General features: G+C 40.0%; 1 protein-coding gene across 1 annotated transcript in view; it reads left to right on the top strand.

Annotated features, from left to right (window-relative positions):
- Window positions 1–1598: 1598 nt before the first annotated feature.
- PRIM1 (DNA primase subunit 1) overlaps window positions 1599–15441 on the top strand; it is a gene marked incomplete in the record, with an annotated part of 324551 nt that continues 310708 nt past the window's right edge. The window contains 1 exon segment of the mRNA XM_044083646.1: window positions 1599–2041. Within this exon segment, the coding sequence (XP_043939581.1) occupies window positions 1936–2041 (106 nt within the window).

Raw genomic sequence — 15441 nt, 5'->3', positions numbered from 1 at the left:
ACTGCAACTGTACATTAAACATTACGGTTCTAGGTTTGTACCTGTCTTAGCTTAGTTACCGCAATTCACTGTCTCCCGAAAAGTAGACATTACAAATAAAAAAAAAATCACATTTTGAAAAATACACATCTGCAGACCATGCAAAAGCATGACCTTAATCAAAATAAGGCGTAACTACAGATACTCACGCCAAACCCCTTACCTTAAGAACACTGTTCAACAGTAAGGACTCATTTAGAAACAGAATCTTCTTCTTCTTTCGACCTTTTCCCAGTTAGGGGTCACCACAGCGGATCACCTATCTGCTCATGACTGGCAGTAGAGTTTTATGGTGTCGAGTTGCCAGCCTAGTGCCCAACCTTCCACAGAAGGCACACACACGCATGCACACACTCATGCCTAGGGTTGCCACCTTTTCAAATGCCCAAAGTGGGGCATTTTTTGTATAAACATGAGATTTTGCAGGACAAAGCATACTCACAGCCATTGCAAAGGACAGAACTTTACTTTTTTGACAAAATAAAAGGTTGTTATTATAGCATTTGAGTTGCTTATGCAATTTCATATAGCATTTATGTGTTTCAGATACAAAATAACTAGTATGCAATTATTAAAGAAAACTTGGGAAATATTTTTTCTCCTAAAATCTCAGGACATTTGACATTTTTTATGTTTTTTCACAGGACAGAACTGCCCAAAGAGGGACTGTCCCATGCAAAGAGGGACAGGTGGTAACCCTGCTCATGCCTAGGGCCAGTTTAGAGTGTCCAATTCACCTACAGCATATCTTTGGGATGTTGGAGGAAATCGGTGCACACGGAGGAAACCCATGCAACCACAGGGAGGACATGCAGACTCCGCACAGAAGGCACCCCAGCCGAGGATCCAACCAGAGAACCTCTTGTTGTGAGGCTTGACATGTAAAATTCCTTGGCAATGGCATATAGGGATTGGCACCACAAATAAATACTGGATGTGAAACAGCAATAATCAAAATCAAATGCAAGTAAAGAGATCTGCCATATGCGCTCCTGCAGAGGACTAAAAATATTTTAGGGGTATGCTGTTACATAGAATACATAACGCGCACTTGCAGCAGCACGCAGATTCAACTACACTGTTTTCCATATTGTATTTGGCGACGTTTGCTATAGGTGGATTGGACACTCTACGTTGGCCCTGGGTGTGAGTGTGTGCCTTCTGTGGAAGGTTGGGCGCCGGGCTGGCAACTCGACACCGTAAAACTCCACTGCCAATCATGAGCGGACGGGTGATCCGCTGTGGCGACCCCTAACCGGGAAACAGCCGAAAGAAGAAGATTTGGCGACGTTTACTATATTCATAGGAAGACTAGCAATTACAGGGAAGCATAGAGTAGTGGGCGGACTTTGGGCGGTTCTTGCTACTGCGTATCTGGTGGGGTAATTTCTGGCAAATGAAGTGACTGATGTCACTAAATAATGGTATAGATATTCTTCATATTCTTCTTCCTCTTTCGGTTTTTCCCGGTTAGGGGTCGCCACAGCGGATCACCTTGTCCGGTCATGATTGGCAGTGGAGTTTTACGGGGTTCATATCCTTCATAAAATGCATGCTAACTCAAATCCTGTTATTAACAATTATATTTATAATCCATCCCTAGTGTTGAGCGTTTGCCCTCCCCGTTATTTTAGGCTTTGTATAGATTAATAAAGTGAGAGGTGTGATATTAAATTTCCCCTCGGTATGTTCTGTCGGATTTCCCAAGGCACTGTTTTTCTTAACTACAACTCCCACAGTCCCTTTAACTCTACTCAGACGCCAAATGCAGAGCGTTCTTATTTTCCCGCGCTGTTTGATCTGTTATTTCTTTCAGGCTCTTATCTGTAAATGATAGTAGTGTGTTCATTTTTTTCGAAACCGTGAAATCTGTGTTACAAACTACTTTTATTTAAAATGACTACAGATTATGACCCTGCAGCTTTGCCAGAGCTGTTGAAACTGTATTATCGGCATCTTTTTCCATATTCTCAGTACTTTCGTTGGTTGAATTACGGTGGAGGTGAGTTTTGCTTGCGGTAACAAGTCTTATATTTTGCTTCGTGAATCTGAAGTAGGAGTCCGAAATCTGAAACCCTTCATAATCGTAGGTGAAAGCTCGTAAGAGAAAGCTTAAAAAATATATTGTACGAGCAAATTAAATTCTGACATTTTAATTCGTGTTGCATAACATTGTAAGTGGTGTTATGATGCACTGGGACTTTGTGATGTATGGAGTGGATATCCCTTAGTTGTCAGGTGCTGTGAATTTACTCAAAAGTGAGCTTAAATTGGTTGTCTTCTGTTTTCAAATTTCAGCGCCCCTGACTTACCTGTAGCTCGCTGTTAGAACTGTGTGTAGTATGGCCATTTAGTCATTATGATGTATTGTTTAACTTTCTATTTATGATACGTTCCTGGCGCTCAGTCAGTCAGGACAAATGTCAACAGAACTGGGGATAAATTCAGAATAACTGGAGATAGGGACACTTTTAAAGCTGTAATAGTAATAACTTGAAATATTGACGGATCAAGAGAATGTGACTTGATATACATTTCTTTAGTTAGTCTGTTTTTCCAAATTGTTGTCATTAAATGTATTTCATCACCTTTTTTTGCAAAAAAAGAAAAAGCAAGAAATGCGAGTTAAAATCGGGGGTAGTTAAGACGTATGGCTATAAACTTGTTTCCCTTCTCTATCATGTCACAAGTAACATTGAAGGTACTGCCAGACGTCCGCATAGGTGGGACCGTAGCAAATATAGGCTTGCTGACTGTCAATGTGGAACAGCATTGGGCGGGGTTTGCTACTGCGCAACTCTGAGGCTTACTACAGTATAACTGTAGTGCACGCACAGAGGGGGGACGAACCCTCAGAAATATGGGCACATTTTAAATATTCTCTTATAAATTTAGAAAGTTGTTAGAATAAAAGGTCATGTGTAACCATGCATTTTCTGGAGGATATGAAGTCTGAAACTCTAAGTCTAGCATTACTTAGTGAAATCAGTCCTCGCTGATTTGACACACTTCTTTCTTTCGGCTGTTCCCGTTAGGGGACGCCACAGCGAATCATCCGTTTCCATTTCTTCCTGTTCTCTGCATCTTGCTCTGTCCCAACCACCTAAGTCTTCTCTCACCACATCCATAAACCTTATCTTAGGCCTTCCTCTTTTCCTGTTACTGGGTAGGTTCATCCTTAGCATCTTTTTCATAATATACTCAGAATCTCTCCTCATCACATGTCTAAACCATCGTAATCTTGCCTCTCTGACTTTGTCTCCAAACCTTCCAACCTGGGCTGACCCTCTAATATACTCCTTCCTAATCCTGTGTTTGACACAAAAATCCAGAAAAAGACAAGTTTTATATGGAACAGACCAAAAATCTGGCCAGTTGAAAGGTGACTACACTGATAGCAAGTTATGTTTGCCACCAGCTGCTACCTAAAGACTGAACAGTATTAAAAAAAAATCAGTTAAATAAGTATTACACACGCTACTACTGAAGGAAACTCACTATAACTATCTTACTGTTGAAATAAATGTACACAGTAACTGCTTTGTCTAGTGTGTTTAACAAAGCTACGCAAGTACAGACTGCACACTACAAAAATAAATCGACACATACACAGTAAGACGTTGTCCTGTTCGATTCTCAGATAAAGCGTCTTCTGTGTGGAGACATGCGTGAATGGGTGTACCTTCGTTGAAGGTTGTGCGTCAGGCCTGGCAACTCGGTGCGTAAAAATATACTGCCAATCATTAGTGGACCGGAGTTCCGCTGTGGCGACCCCTAACCGGGAAAAGCTGAAAGATACAACAACATACACACACACTACTAGTGAAGGAACAGCACTATAACTATTAACTTACTGCTGAAGTAAATGTACACTGTAACTGCTTTCCCTGCTGAGTGAAACAACTTGTATGATCGTACCAGCAGGCCTGACAAGTCTGTTACACAGACCACGCCCGCTTCTGCACAATCTGACCATAAGGGATACTAGACTACAGTTATGCTATGATTTGTATACGAGTCTGAGGTGACATAACCTAAGGGTTAGTATATGTATTAAAATAGAAATCCCACCTATCCTCTGTCTAGATTTGTAAAACTTATGATTTTCTGGTAAATCATTGGAATGATCTCTGGATTGAAGTTGCTAATGATGTACATTTGTGTTTCAGACTTCATATCCTTCAGAAAATGCATGCTTTGCCAAATCCTGTTATAGCAACTCTCTAAGTTTATAAGATTAATATTTAAAATCTGTCCCTATTTTTGGTCCTTTGTCCCCCCCCATTCTGTTAAGGTTTGTCCAGATATTTTTCACTAAGATGTTGAGAGGTATGATAGAAGTGTGATGTGCAGGGCATAGTTCTCATCCAATAATGGGCAAACTCCAACAGAATTTGGGACACCTTTAAAATATTAGTATTATTAATTTGAGACATTTGACTGAATAAGAGGATATGAATTAATATACATTTTCTGAAGTAAAACAGTCTATAAGTTATGAAGTGTAATTTACCACCTTTTCTTCAAAAGTCGTCCTGTTTCTGGGGGGGTTAAGAGGGATAAAGACAAAAATTTGAGTCAAAATCAGGAACAGTTGAACGGTATGTGCAGGGTAGGCTTGCCCCTCTGGTGGAATGCTTTGTTTACTGGGATAGTAAACTAATGCACAGAAGACCCACAGTAAATCAGCTATATTCCATGCAGGCAAATTTTTTTTGTTTATTTTAACATTTGTTAACTGGGAAAATCCAACTTGGAATGAAGCCAATTTTCAGCGGACTTTTTTATTTAATATCTAACCATGCAATAGACTGAGTCTCAGACTAAAATTTGAATGGGAGATTGGAAGGATGTTTGATAAATAGAGTAACAGGAGGGGTAGGGATTGAGACAGTAAGGGGAAAATGTGAAGGAAATTGATTTGGGGTTGTCAGAGGAAATGAGGGTAAGAGTGCATATAGTGGATGAGTAATAGTTGTTTATAGTGGGGGCAGAGAGCTCCTAGATAATCCAAGTCCAGGTCCCAGAAAAACGCAAGCCGAAGAACCAGCAGTATGGTGAAACAGCACAAAAGTTTAATAATCCAGAAAAACAGGGAAATCCATAGTCCACTACTTTGTTTAACATAAAAACAACTACTCTGAAGATGCCCGAATGTATTAATGGCTGAAAGCGCTTAGTAGTGGACTTGTTTTTATGTTAAACAACTTTTATGGATTTCCCTGGTTTTCTGGATTATTAAACTTTTGTGCTGTTTCACCATAATGCTGGTTCTTCGGCTTGCGTTTTTCTGGGACCTGGACTTGGTTTACCTTACAAGTTTTTCTTTTTGTTTGGATTGTTGTGTTCTAGCTCCTAGATAATATTTTATACTTGTTTTGGGGGCTGGGTGATTCATTTACATGTTTAAGTTTTGGTTGTTTGTTAAATGTAGACCATATGGCTGTGTCTCTAAGCAATAACAACATTTTCCAAAAGGCTGTATTTATGTATTTTCAGACAGCTCAACAGGCTTTTCATAGGAAGTTACTAGGCTATTGGCCCTGAGGCCTTTATAAGCCTAGTAAAGAGTTTAGCCCATGTTTAGACAAGCCAGCACCCGATGCCCCTGTCCAGCAGGGACACTGGTGGAATCCCAGGGATGTATTTTCCGTTTCCCATCCAGTTATCCAGGTTGCACTTAAAAAAGGGGTAAAGAGGTACTCTGCTTGACGTGGAGAGAGTCTATTCCACAAATGGGGGAGTCGCTGGGACACCTCTGTCCCGCCAATAAGTCCAATTGATGTCACCGACCAAGTTGAGGCCGTGCATGCAGGTTACTCAAGTGAAGCTTGACTTGCAGATGTGCAGCAATCCCATCAAGGTGGGGTCCGAGATCGCAGAGGTCACCTCTGAGGAGTCTGTATGAAACGGTGTAGAGGGATAGGGCTTTTAGCCTGTGTGTGGTAGATTTTTGAGGCCCTGGATTCTCCTTGTGAGGAACCTCTACGGTCTCTCCAGCTGCTACATGTGCTTTGCGAGGTACATGCCGAATGGTACGTTATACTCAATAATGGGCCTTATAAGGGAAGAGTACAGGGATGTTATGACTTCCTTGTCCCTAGATGAGATACCTTTACTTATGTGGTTGTCCATGTAGAAGGCTTTCCGTACAACGGAAGCAACATGGTGGTCAAAAATCAGGTTGCTATCAGCCAGGGTGCCCTAATCCCTCACGACTTGATTGTGTGCTTAGGACATTGTTATTAATGTGATAATTTGAGGGGACATCGCTCTTCCCAAAGGGGGTGATGATGCATTTTTTGGTATTCAGCTTGAGGCCATGTTTCACTCTCTAAGCTACTACCCAACACATTAGGAGTACCTCAAGGATCTATTCTAGGACCGCTATTATTCTCCATTTTTATCAATGATCTGCATACAGTTACTCCTAATGCCAGTTGTATACAATATGCTGATGATTCCACATTAATCTGCTCTGGTACTACCCCTTCAGATCTACAACTGCTAACCCAGTCTACTTTCAGTAAAATAGAAAACTGGCTCTCCAGTCGTCGCCTGATTCTCAATCCAAAAAAAACTAAAATGTTGTTGTTTCTACCAACAAAAATCCTACCCCATTAATTTTTCTATCCAAGCAAAGGATGGGACCATAATTTCTCCGGACCTCTCGACAAAACTACTAGGGGTAACCATAGACAACAAACTAAAATTTGATATACACGTAAACCAAATGATTAAGACCATTAACAAGAAACTAGGCTCTCTATATAAAATGAAAGCTTCCTTACCCCCAAGCTAAAATGGCCATTGCCCAGACTCACCTTCTCTCATCACTCCTGTACTGTCCCCTTACTTCATAACATAAGTAAAACTGTCATGAACAAACTCTCAAAATGCTACAATCATATTGCAAGGTTTGTAACTGGGTCCCCATATAGGACCCATCATTGTTCCAATTTAGCAAAACTCAACTGGTCTGAGCTTCCTAACCTAATTACTTTCAACCTTCTAGTCCTTACTCACAAAATCATTTATAACCCTGAATATGCTCCTTCCCTCAAAGCATTACTTCCCTTTGTAATAATCCCGCCCATTGAGATCATCCAACCGTCTCCTAATCCAAACTCACAAAACTAATAACTCTGCTGGAGACTTCCTCTCACCAACGCTGCAGGTAAAATTTGGAACAAACTTCCCCATGATATTATATCCATCACTACTTTAAGTCAATTTAAAACTAAGCTAAAACTCATCTGGGCTCAGATCTGAAGCTGCCACTGCCTAAACCGGGATAGTCCATTCTAGACTGTCACAACTGTCTATAATTCATAATTATTCTATTCTCCTTACTAACCTCTTACATTAAAATAAATTATAAAGAATAAGTTAGAATGCTCTTATTTTGAATGTATAATTTGTTTCATTGTCAGTCAAATGTTCTGTAACATGTGCTTGGAGCTTTTCTCCCCGGGCCTCCGCTGAAAATGGACATGCATCCAGTCGGATCCTCCCGGTCAACAAATGTAAAATAAAATAAAAATAAAATAAATAAAATCAGTCATTTGTTTGGGCGAGACCCTCTTGGAGGATGTCCACATCACTAGGGGAATTGATTACAGTGCCCAGCTTGCAGTCATCTGCAAACTTGGTTTACCATAGCCCACTGGTTTTGGCCCGTACCTCAGAAAAGTATATCCCAAATAACATAGGCCCCAAGACTGAACCCTGGGGTACGCCACACATTACGGGCCTACTGCTTGAGGTGGCTTCCCCTATTTTGACTAAGTCAGTTCTATCAGTGAGATAGTTGGCTACCCATCTGGTAACATATGGATTGATGCCTAGTTGAGAGAGTTTATCAATTCTGCCAGAGTAGGGACTAGTGTCAAAGGCTTTGGCCAGGTCAAAGTAGGTGGTGTTCATCGTCTTTTCCTTGCCCGTGGCTGTGGTGACTGTCTCAAAGAAGCCGACCAAATTTAACCAAATGACCTCTCCTTGATGAAGACAAACTGTGTGGGAATGAGTGTTTGGAGGTTGCCAATGTTCGTGATAATCTGTTCCTGGCCTTGCAAATCAGGCTAGTTAGGCTGATGGGTCTATCATTTCCCCGATCTGTGGACGCTCCACCTTTGTGCAAAGGGATGACGGTGGCTGTCCTCCACTCAGCTGTGACAAAGCCAGTACTCGGGCTTTGGTTGAATAGGGCATCTAATGGTACTGCAAGTTCCTGCCTGAGTTCATTTAGGATGCAGCCTGGGATGTTATCGGGTCCCATGGAGGCTGTAATTTTTGCCTTTGAGAGAGTAGTGATAATCTGTTCCCTAGATATAAAGGGAAGTGGACAGGTTACGGGAATGTCCTGATTTACTGATGGGGGCGGACAGAGGGTTTTCACTGAATCTGTCTGCCAGCAAGTTTGCTATATCTACAGCATTTGTATATGTGGTGTTCTTGACCACCAGTTCTGAACAGATCTGGGTGTTTCCTTTGATGTGGTAGACATATGTGAAGAAGGCCTTACGATTGTCTCTAGTAGATGTGTCCAATTTAGACTCCAAGTTTTCTTTGGAGGATTTCACTGGTGCTTTTATTTGCTTGTTCAGGCTAAGGAGAGATTGCTTCCAATTGGGCACCTCCTCCTTCTTGTTCCTGGACAGCAATTTTTTTTTCTTTTGTTAGTTTGTTTATTGCAGATGTCCACCAGACAGGTTTACTGTTCCTTTTGGTGGATGATTTAGTCCTGTCTGGTATTCCCGATTCCATGCATCTATATAAGTGCTCTGGTATAGGTTTGGATACTGGTGCCATTTCCTAGAGAGGGGGAGGGGGCTGTGAAGCTGTTTATACCATCCTCCAGGAGGCTGTAATCGGCTTTGGAGAAGTTTTTTTTTTTTTTTTGTTTGAACCTATCTAGAGGGGGGTTTGGGAGATGATGACTTCGAAAGTGACCGTTTTATGGTCTGATCTTACCAGGGAGGATGATACTGCAGGGATTGCTCCCAAGTCCAAGATGATATCGCCTCTTTTGGGGGTATCAATTAGCTGACACAAAGCATTTGCATTGACAAAATCAAGGAATCTCTAGACATTTGTGTTCTGGCATAAGTAGTTCTTCCGGTCTATGTTTGGGTAGTCAGTCACCCAGTCTCAGAGTAAAGGGTTGAATCTTGATAGATTCGAAGAGGTCCAGATAGGTGGATTGGGTATCTTGAATCAGATTTGGGGGCCGGTAGCTAGTTATGATTTGTATAGGGGTTTTGTCAATGGTTAACTGCACCTGAAGTGTCTCCTCTGCATCATACTGTTTGACCAGCCTGAAGGTGTGTATGTCTTTGATATATATTGAAACTCCACCTCCTTTGGCTTTCCTTCGCACAGTTAAGGGTCTGAATGTATAATAGGATGAGTACCCAGGTAAGGCTGGGGTGCTCTCCACAGCTTAGAACCAGGTTTCTGTGACTGCGTGGATGTTAGCATTTTCCAGGGTTAAAAAATGCTTGCAATGAGTGCAGTTTCATGTTTAGACTTCTAGCATTTAGCAGCATTACCTTTAATTTGCATTTTGTTTACATTTTTATGTTGGTAGTTTTAACCTCCTCACTTTTCCAAAATAAAGGCACTATGGGGAAGGCAAGTGCCTTTGCTAAAAGCCTGAAGCCCAAGTGAGAGAGATGCAGGCCATCTCTGGCAAAGCATCGTGGTCTGTCTGATCATATCTTCCCTGGCTGTCAGGTACTGGATCCCCCTAGAATAACACCAGAAACTAAGCCAATTGTTAGTTATGTTCTGTTTGTATTGAGGCATCATTCTGTGTGATAGTAAAATGCTGCTTAAAGTTAGGGACATACCCACCTGGGACACTTGTTCAGCAAGCGCAATCATGTCTCTTTTCATATAGTCTGTGAAGGCTGCCAGCCTAACTAGATTTTTTTGTAGATAATTCTGTCATTTGTAAATATTAATATAAGCCACAGGTTTGTTCTCTTAGATGGAAGAAAATTGTGTTAAATGTTGAACGTCAGAAATGTAACTGTGCACTATGCTGGAAGAAAGCTGATAAGTCAAGCATTGTATGACTCTTTGATCTCAAACTCAAAGCCGTGATGTCTGGACCAGCCAATTATTTCTGTTGTTTTGAGACCAGAGTTAATTGCTAGATTTTGCATATATACTGTCTAATTCCTGTGGTTTCTTGACCAGGTGCAAGATCAAAGATATGTTAAACTCTGAGTTTCTGTTAGCCTGGGGATCTGAAGAATGATTTAATCTAAAATGAGTCAGCAGTGATGTATTATTAATTTAAGACAGTCAGAGAGAGCATTTTGGATTTTGTCTAAAGCTGACAACAACTCACAAATACTCTGCCTTTGCTCTATATGTAAGCTTAGAACTGTGATTGCTCTTGGCTAGGAATTTAATCAGATTTAGTCCTAGCTGTTTTCAATATGTCAGACTATTCTACAGTATTATTTTAAGCATTTTCCTGTGATTAATGGACTCTGAACTAACACTGTGTTAAATTGTGAAGATTTATCTTGTGCTTTTATTAAATATTTTTAAACCTTTCCACTGTGGCAGTTTTATATAGAGATAATTTGAGCTCTAGAGTACATTGCATGCGTATAGTGATACTGTACAAAGCCACTCCATGCTGCTTAATCACACTTACTATTTGGATATCAGTAATATTACACAGTGAAATTGGTCACACTTCAGGGAAGGGCCTTAGAGTAGCTGATAAGTAAGGGTCCTGATGACTTTGAGACTATTGCCTAGTAGTTAAGGTGCTGCGCTGCAGTGTTGGCAAAAAGCTTTGTTTTGAATTGTGTTGCTGTATACATGCATAAAATTGTGTTGCTTCATACATCTGTAATACCCGTTAGAGTAAACCTCCTGCATCTGAAAAAAGGTCTTAGTGGGTGTTGTAACATAAGTTTGATCAGGTATGTCTTTTTGTATAAGCTTGCTGAAATCTGAATTTCATTTGGTTGTAAGAGTCAAAAAATTCTCAACAGCATACCAAATGTGAACTTTCTGAGCAATGTAACATGTGGATGCTGTCTATAATCCAGAATTTATTCTGGCTGATTTTATTTTTCCATATTAACCACATTTTGTGCATCTTTTGCACTGTATTTTGCTTTTCTTTTTCTGAATATTCGCTTTTGTAAGCATATATGTACCATGTTGTTTTTTTTTTTTTTTTATGTTACCTTTGCTAGTCTTTCCTCATTTGTGCTCTGCTGTTGGAACTGTATTGTGGAAAACTGATGGATACTTGTGAAAACAAGAACTTAGTCAACAAAATTCTCAAGAATAAAAAGGAACAGTGTGTAACATAGTTCTCAGATTTTCACAGAATGTTCAGATGTTTACCTCACGTTTTTGGTCTGCTTCACATAAGATTTTTAATTTTCTGGAAAAAAAAATCACTGAGGGTTAAGTAAGTCACTAAATCATGACCTGTATTTGAGTTTGATTTCATATCCTTCAGAAAATGCATAACAACACAAATACTATTATTTTAGCAACTTTCTAAGTTTATAGGAGTGGTATTTAAAATCTGTCCCTATTTTTGGGCCTTTGTCCCCCCATTATTTTAGGCTTTATCCATATTTCTTGCACTGAGAGGTCTGATGTGTAATCTAACTCATCACAATGAGCAGTGTAAAAACGAAGATTGCCGCACCCTGCGCAGATCACAACATAGTTTTTGTATGTTGAATAATGGAGGGTGACTTAGTTCAGTACTGTGCACATCACTGTTTGACGGCATTTGACATTGGTGCTTTGTGATTCACCTCCACATTGAAGTTAAGGAAAAAGGGATAGTAGCCATAAGATCTAGCAAGGAATGTAAACAGACAGATAAACCTGCAGGTCAATAATGGGCATGCAAACCAGAATAATTAGTGGTGATAAATCCAGTTGGTGTATACTAACAAGCGGTAATGGCATGCAATATGTCAGCAGTTTCCAAACAGTAATGCAGGTCCCATTAGTAAAGCAGTCCACAGCAGTAAAACTTGCTCCGGGTTGAAGCCCCAATAGCACAAGAGGGAGTTAAATCACACAGACCAGTAAAGCAGCCTGTCCACTACAAACGATATTGTTAATCCTTTGCAGTCCCGTTGTGTACCCTGCCAAGTCTTTCATTAGCTAGGATATTATGGATGCCACCTTATTCTGACTTTCTGCTTTCATAACCCAAGCAGTTTTTTTTATGGCTATGTCTTAAGTATTCAGTCGGCATGCATTGTGGGGGTCTTAAATGATCCTGCATCCTTATTCTGTTCATCTGATAGGCAACGTCTCACAGGTCCACCTGATGATTCAGCACTGTCCCCTCCATCTGTGGTATTGCAAGAGGCTAGCAGTTTGACAACCTTGTGTGCTTCTCCCATGATTTGGTAGCAAATCTTGAGGGTGACTTGGTTGTATAATGACCTGTGGAAACATGGATAATGGGTTACGATCCATATAACTAATAGTATATGAAATGCAGTTATGAGTACCACTGGATGCATTGCATATTTTGTTACTGATGTCATCATACTTGATGTACTGACACCTTGTTGACACTGACTTGAAAAGATAAGCTTGTCTGAAAAGCCGACATAAGGTGTTATTTGTTAGTACATTTAGTGCAGCTCCACCATCAACTGTGCACTTAATCAGCAGTCCTATTGTGGTATCCATGTTCCTAGTTAGTAACTCTAACCAGAACATAGTATTTATCAGTAGGAACATATGCACTGAGCTCTAAGTGGGAGAATTGAGGAGTACGGCATCCACTCGGAACATAGGAAATGCCGTCTACCTCAACCCTGCATGCATACTGATTGAGCAATATTAAAGTAAAAGGCAAGGTAGAGCTTGCAAAGCAAAACTGTAAGTTTTACCTTTTTTGTTATGGTGGCAGCTGAACTGTTATCAGAACAGTAATGCACTATAATTTAAGTGAAACTGTTCAGTGGGTAAAATAAATTAGTTTGTCTTGTGCCCCCCCCCCAAAAAAAAAATTATAAAAGGTCCAAAATTAAAAGCTTATACAGCCGCAACAGAATGTTTGACTGGACCTCTGCAGTGTTTAATACTCCCTGTATCATTTTCACTGTGGTCCATGTTGATCTGGCAGGACTGTATGTCTTGAATACATTGCTGTACAGGCCAGGAGTACAAAACTCGTCTCAGCTCTATAAAGCAAGTACCTCCTGTATTAAATTACTTGCCAGTTATTTTGGCCTACGCTTGTCTAAAGCAGTCACATATTAAGCTGATATATGAGGGTCCATAACTGGCATTAAATTGTAAGTCTTGTTAGAATTAGTAAAGAGTTTTTACTATACCATACATTGTTCAGGAAGTTAAAATACGGTTTGGCTTAACTGTACTGAGTTTTTGTCAGGATGTACTGTTGCGCAATATCAATTCCATTTCTTTCTTTGTGACTATCTTGTATGTTTTTAAGGCAGTCAACTAATTACTTAATTTCGTAACAACAGTATACAAGTGGTTTGATTAGCAACTGGATTTCTGATGAAGTCTTGTGTTTCAAGATGAAAGTGTTTTTAACTGTGGATTAAATGTTTTGATACCAAATCATGGGCAGGACTGCTTTAATTTTTGGGGATTTATTTGTGAGTATCCTTTCAGCTCTGCAAAATACTGAGAATTGTGCCACTGTAGTTTGTTCATTTGTAGTAGTCCCACACCTCATTCTGTATCTGAACAAAGAAGGGATTGTGTTCTTACCAGAGAAGACATTTGCCTGTGTACCTCATAGCAGTATCACCAGTTAGCTTCCCGTAATGCTGCTCCACCAGCCTAATTAAGTGGAGGGTCTTCTCAAGCCACCAGATAACTTTGTTTACCTTTCAGGTGTGATGAAAATGGACAAACCAAGTCAGAATGGTTCATAACTTATTCACCACCACAGCATAATTTTTTTTTACTCAAGCATATTGGCTTGAGGTATGGTTTACTTGTGTAATTCTTTGCTGCTTACTGTAGCAGAAATCCGTGCATTGTTTGCTCCCAGAAGGGGAACAACATTTTTGTTTCCATTTTTACAAGTGTTTTCTGTCAAAGTCGCAGCAACCATGAGTGAGAATGATCAAGTATGTGTTGGGGTGGGTGGATGTCCCATGGTTGGTGCCAGTAGCATGACCTACCTTCTGGAACATTTTTCTTTAGGCATTATTTGCATGAAACCCTGAGTGCATGTATGTAGTGTGTTTCATGTGCTAAAGCTAACAGGTTTCAGTGCAGTATGTGTGAGGATGTGCATTGAGTTCATGAGTTTTGGTGTGACACAGAGATCCAGCCAAAACTGATGAACATGACAGATGAGCAGGTAAAGGAAGCTGTAATGCTGACTACTGAATTCTGTAGACTGTTGCTTGCATAACTGTCTTCATGGTATTGTTTAATTATCTTTAGTAATGGACATGTTTAGGCCTTGTATCCTTTTAGTAAGTTATCCCCGTGGAGTCCATTTGTTGCATGTCTGGACAGATGCATGCCAAAGGGGGCATTATAATCAAAAGATTGGCCTAATGAGGGCTGAGTAAAGGGGGAAAATGACACACTTAGATCTTGACATAATCCGTTTGTTTATAAGATGTGCAATATAGAAGGACTTCTGTGCAAAAATTGATGGTCATTGTATCTAAATATAATGCAAAGACTAGCAGCAAGAGGAGGCGGCCTTGTTTGGTACCCCTGTTAATGATAGAAAAAGCCTCAGTGCCTCTTTCAGTACAACCCTGTCTGTTGCCTTTTCGGCATCTCATCCCAACTTTACAATACTTTTATGTTTTTATTTATTTATTTTTTTGTCTGCTTCAGAATGTCACATTGAGTAGTATAATGTCAAATGCATACTTTCCTTTTAAAAGCCACATTGTTCTTCACTGCTCACTTTTGGTAGTACCTTTGTAATCCCATTTGCTAGTATAATTTATAATCCTGGTTAAGTACCACAATTGGTCTGTACGATCCTGGGTTAGAAGGGTCTCCCCCCCCCCCTCTTTTGTCAAAACCTGAAATTACAACCTGTTTCCATGATGATGGAAATTCCTTTTCCAAATTGCTTGAAATTACTTTTAAACAACATGTGAGCTAATTCCTCTCTCCCTTCCTTCCATATCTCAATTGGCAGCCCATCCAACTTGATTTGCCATCTTTTACTTTCTTAATTGGTGTTGGATTTCTTGTATTTTTATTGATTTATGTCTTCTGCTGATAGTGTTCTTAAATGTACTCCTTCCATATACTGTACACATCCCCTATCTTTTGTTTTTTGAAGTTGCTCAAAGAATTTAAAAACCCACCATGCGTGCTGTGGTTTCTTAACTATTTCTTTGGATCTGGGATCTATTATTTTCATTATTGTTC

Source organism: Protopterus annectens, chromosome 9.part0 (assembly GCF_019279795.1).
Source record: "Protopterus annectens isolate FY-2018-M chromosome 9.part0, PAN1.0, whole genome shotgun sequence".
NCBI classification, from domain to species: Eukaryota; Metazoa; Chordata; order Ceratodontiformes; family Protopteridae; genus Protopterus; species Protopterus annectens.
Note: the sequence above shows the minus strand (reverse complement) of the source record. Positions and strands in the feature narration are given on the sequence as shown.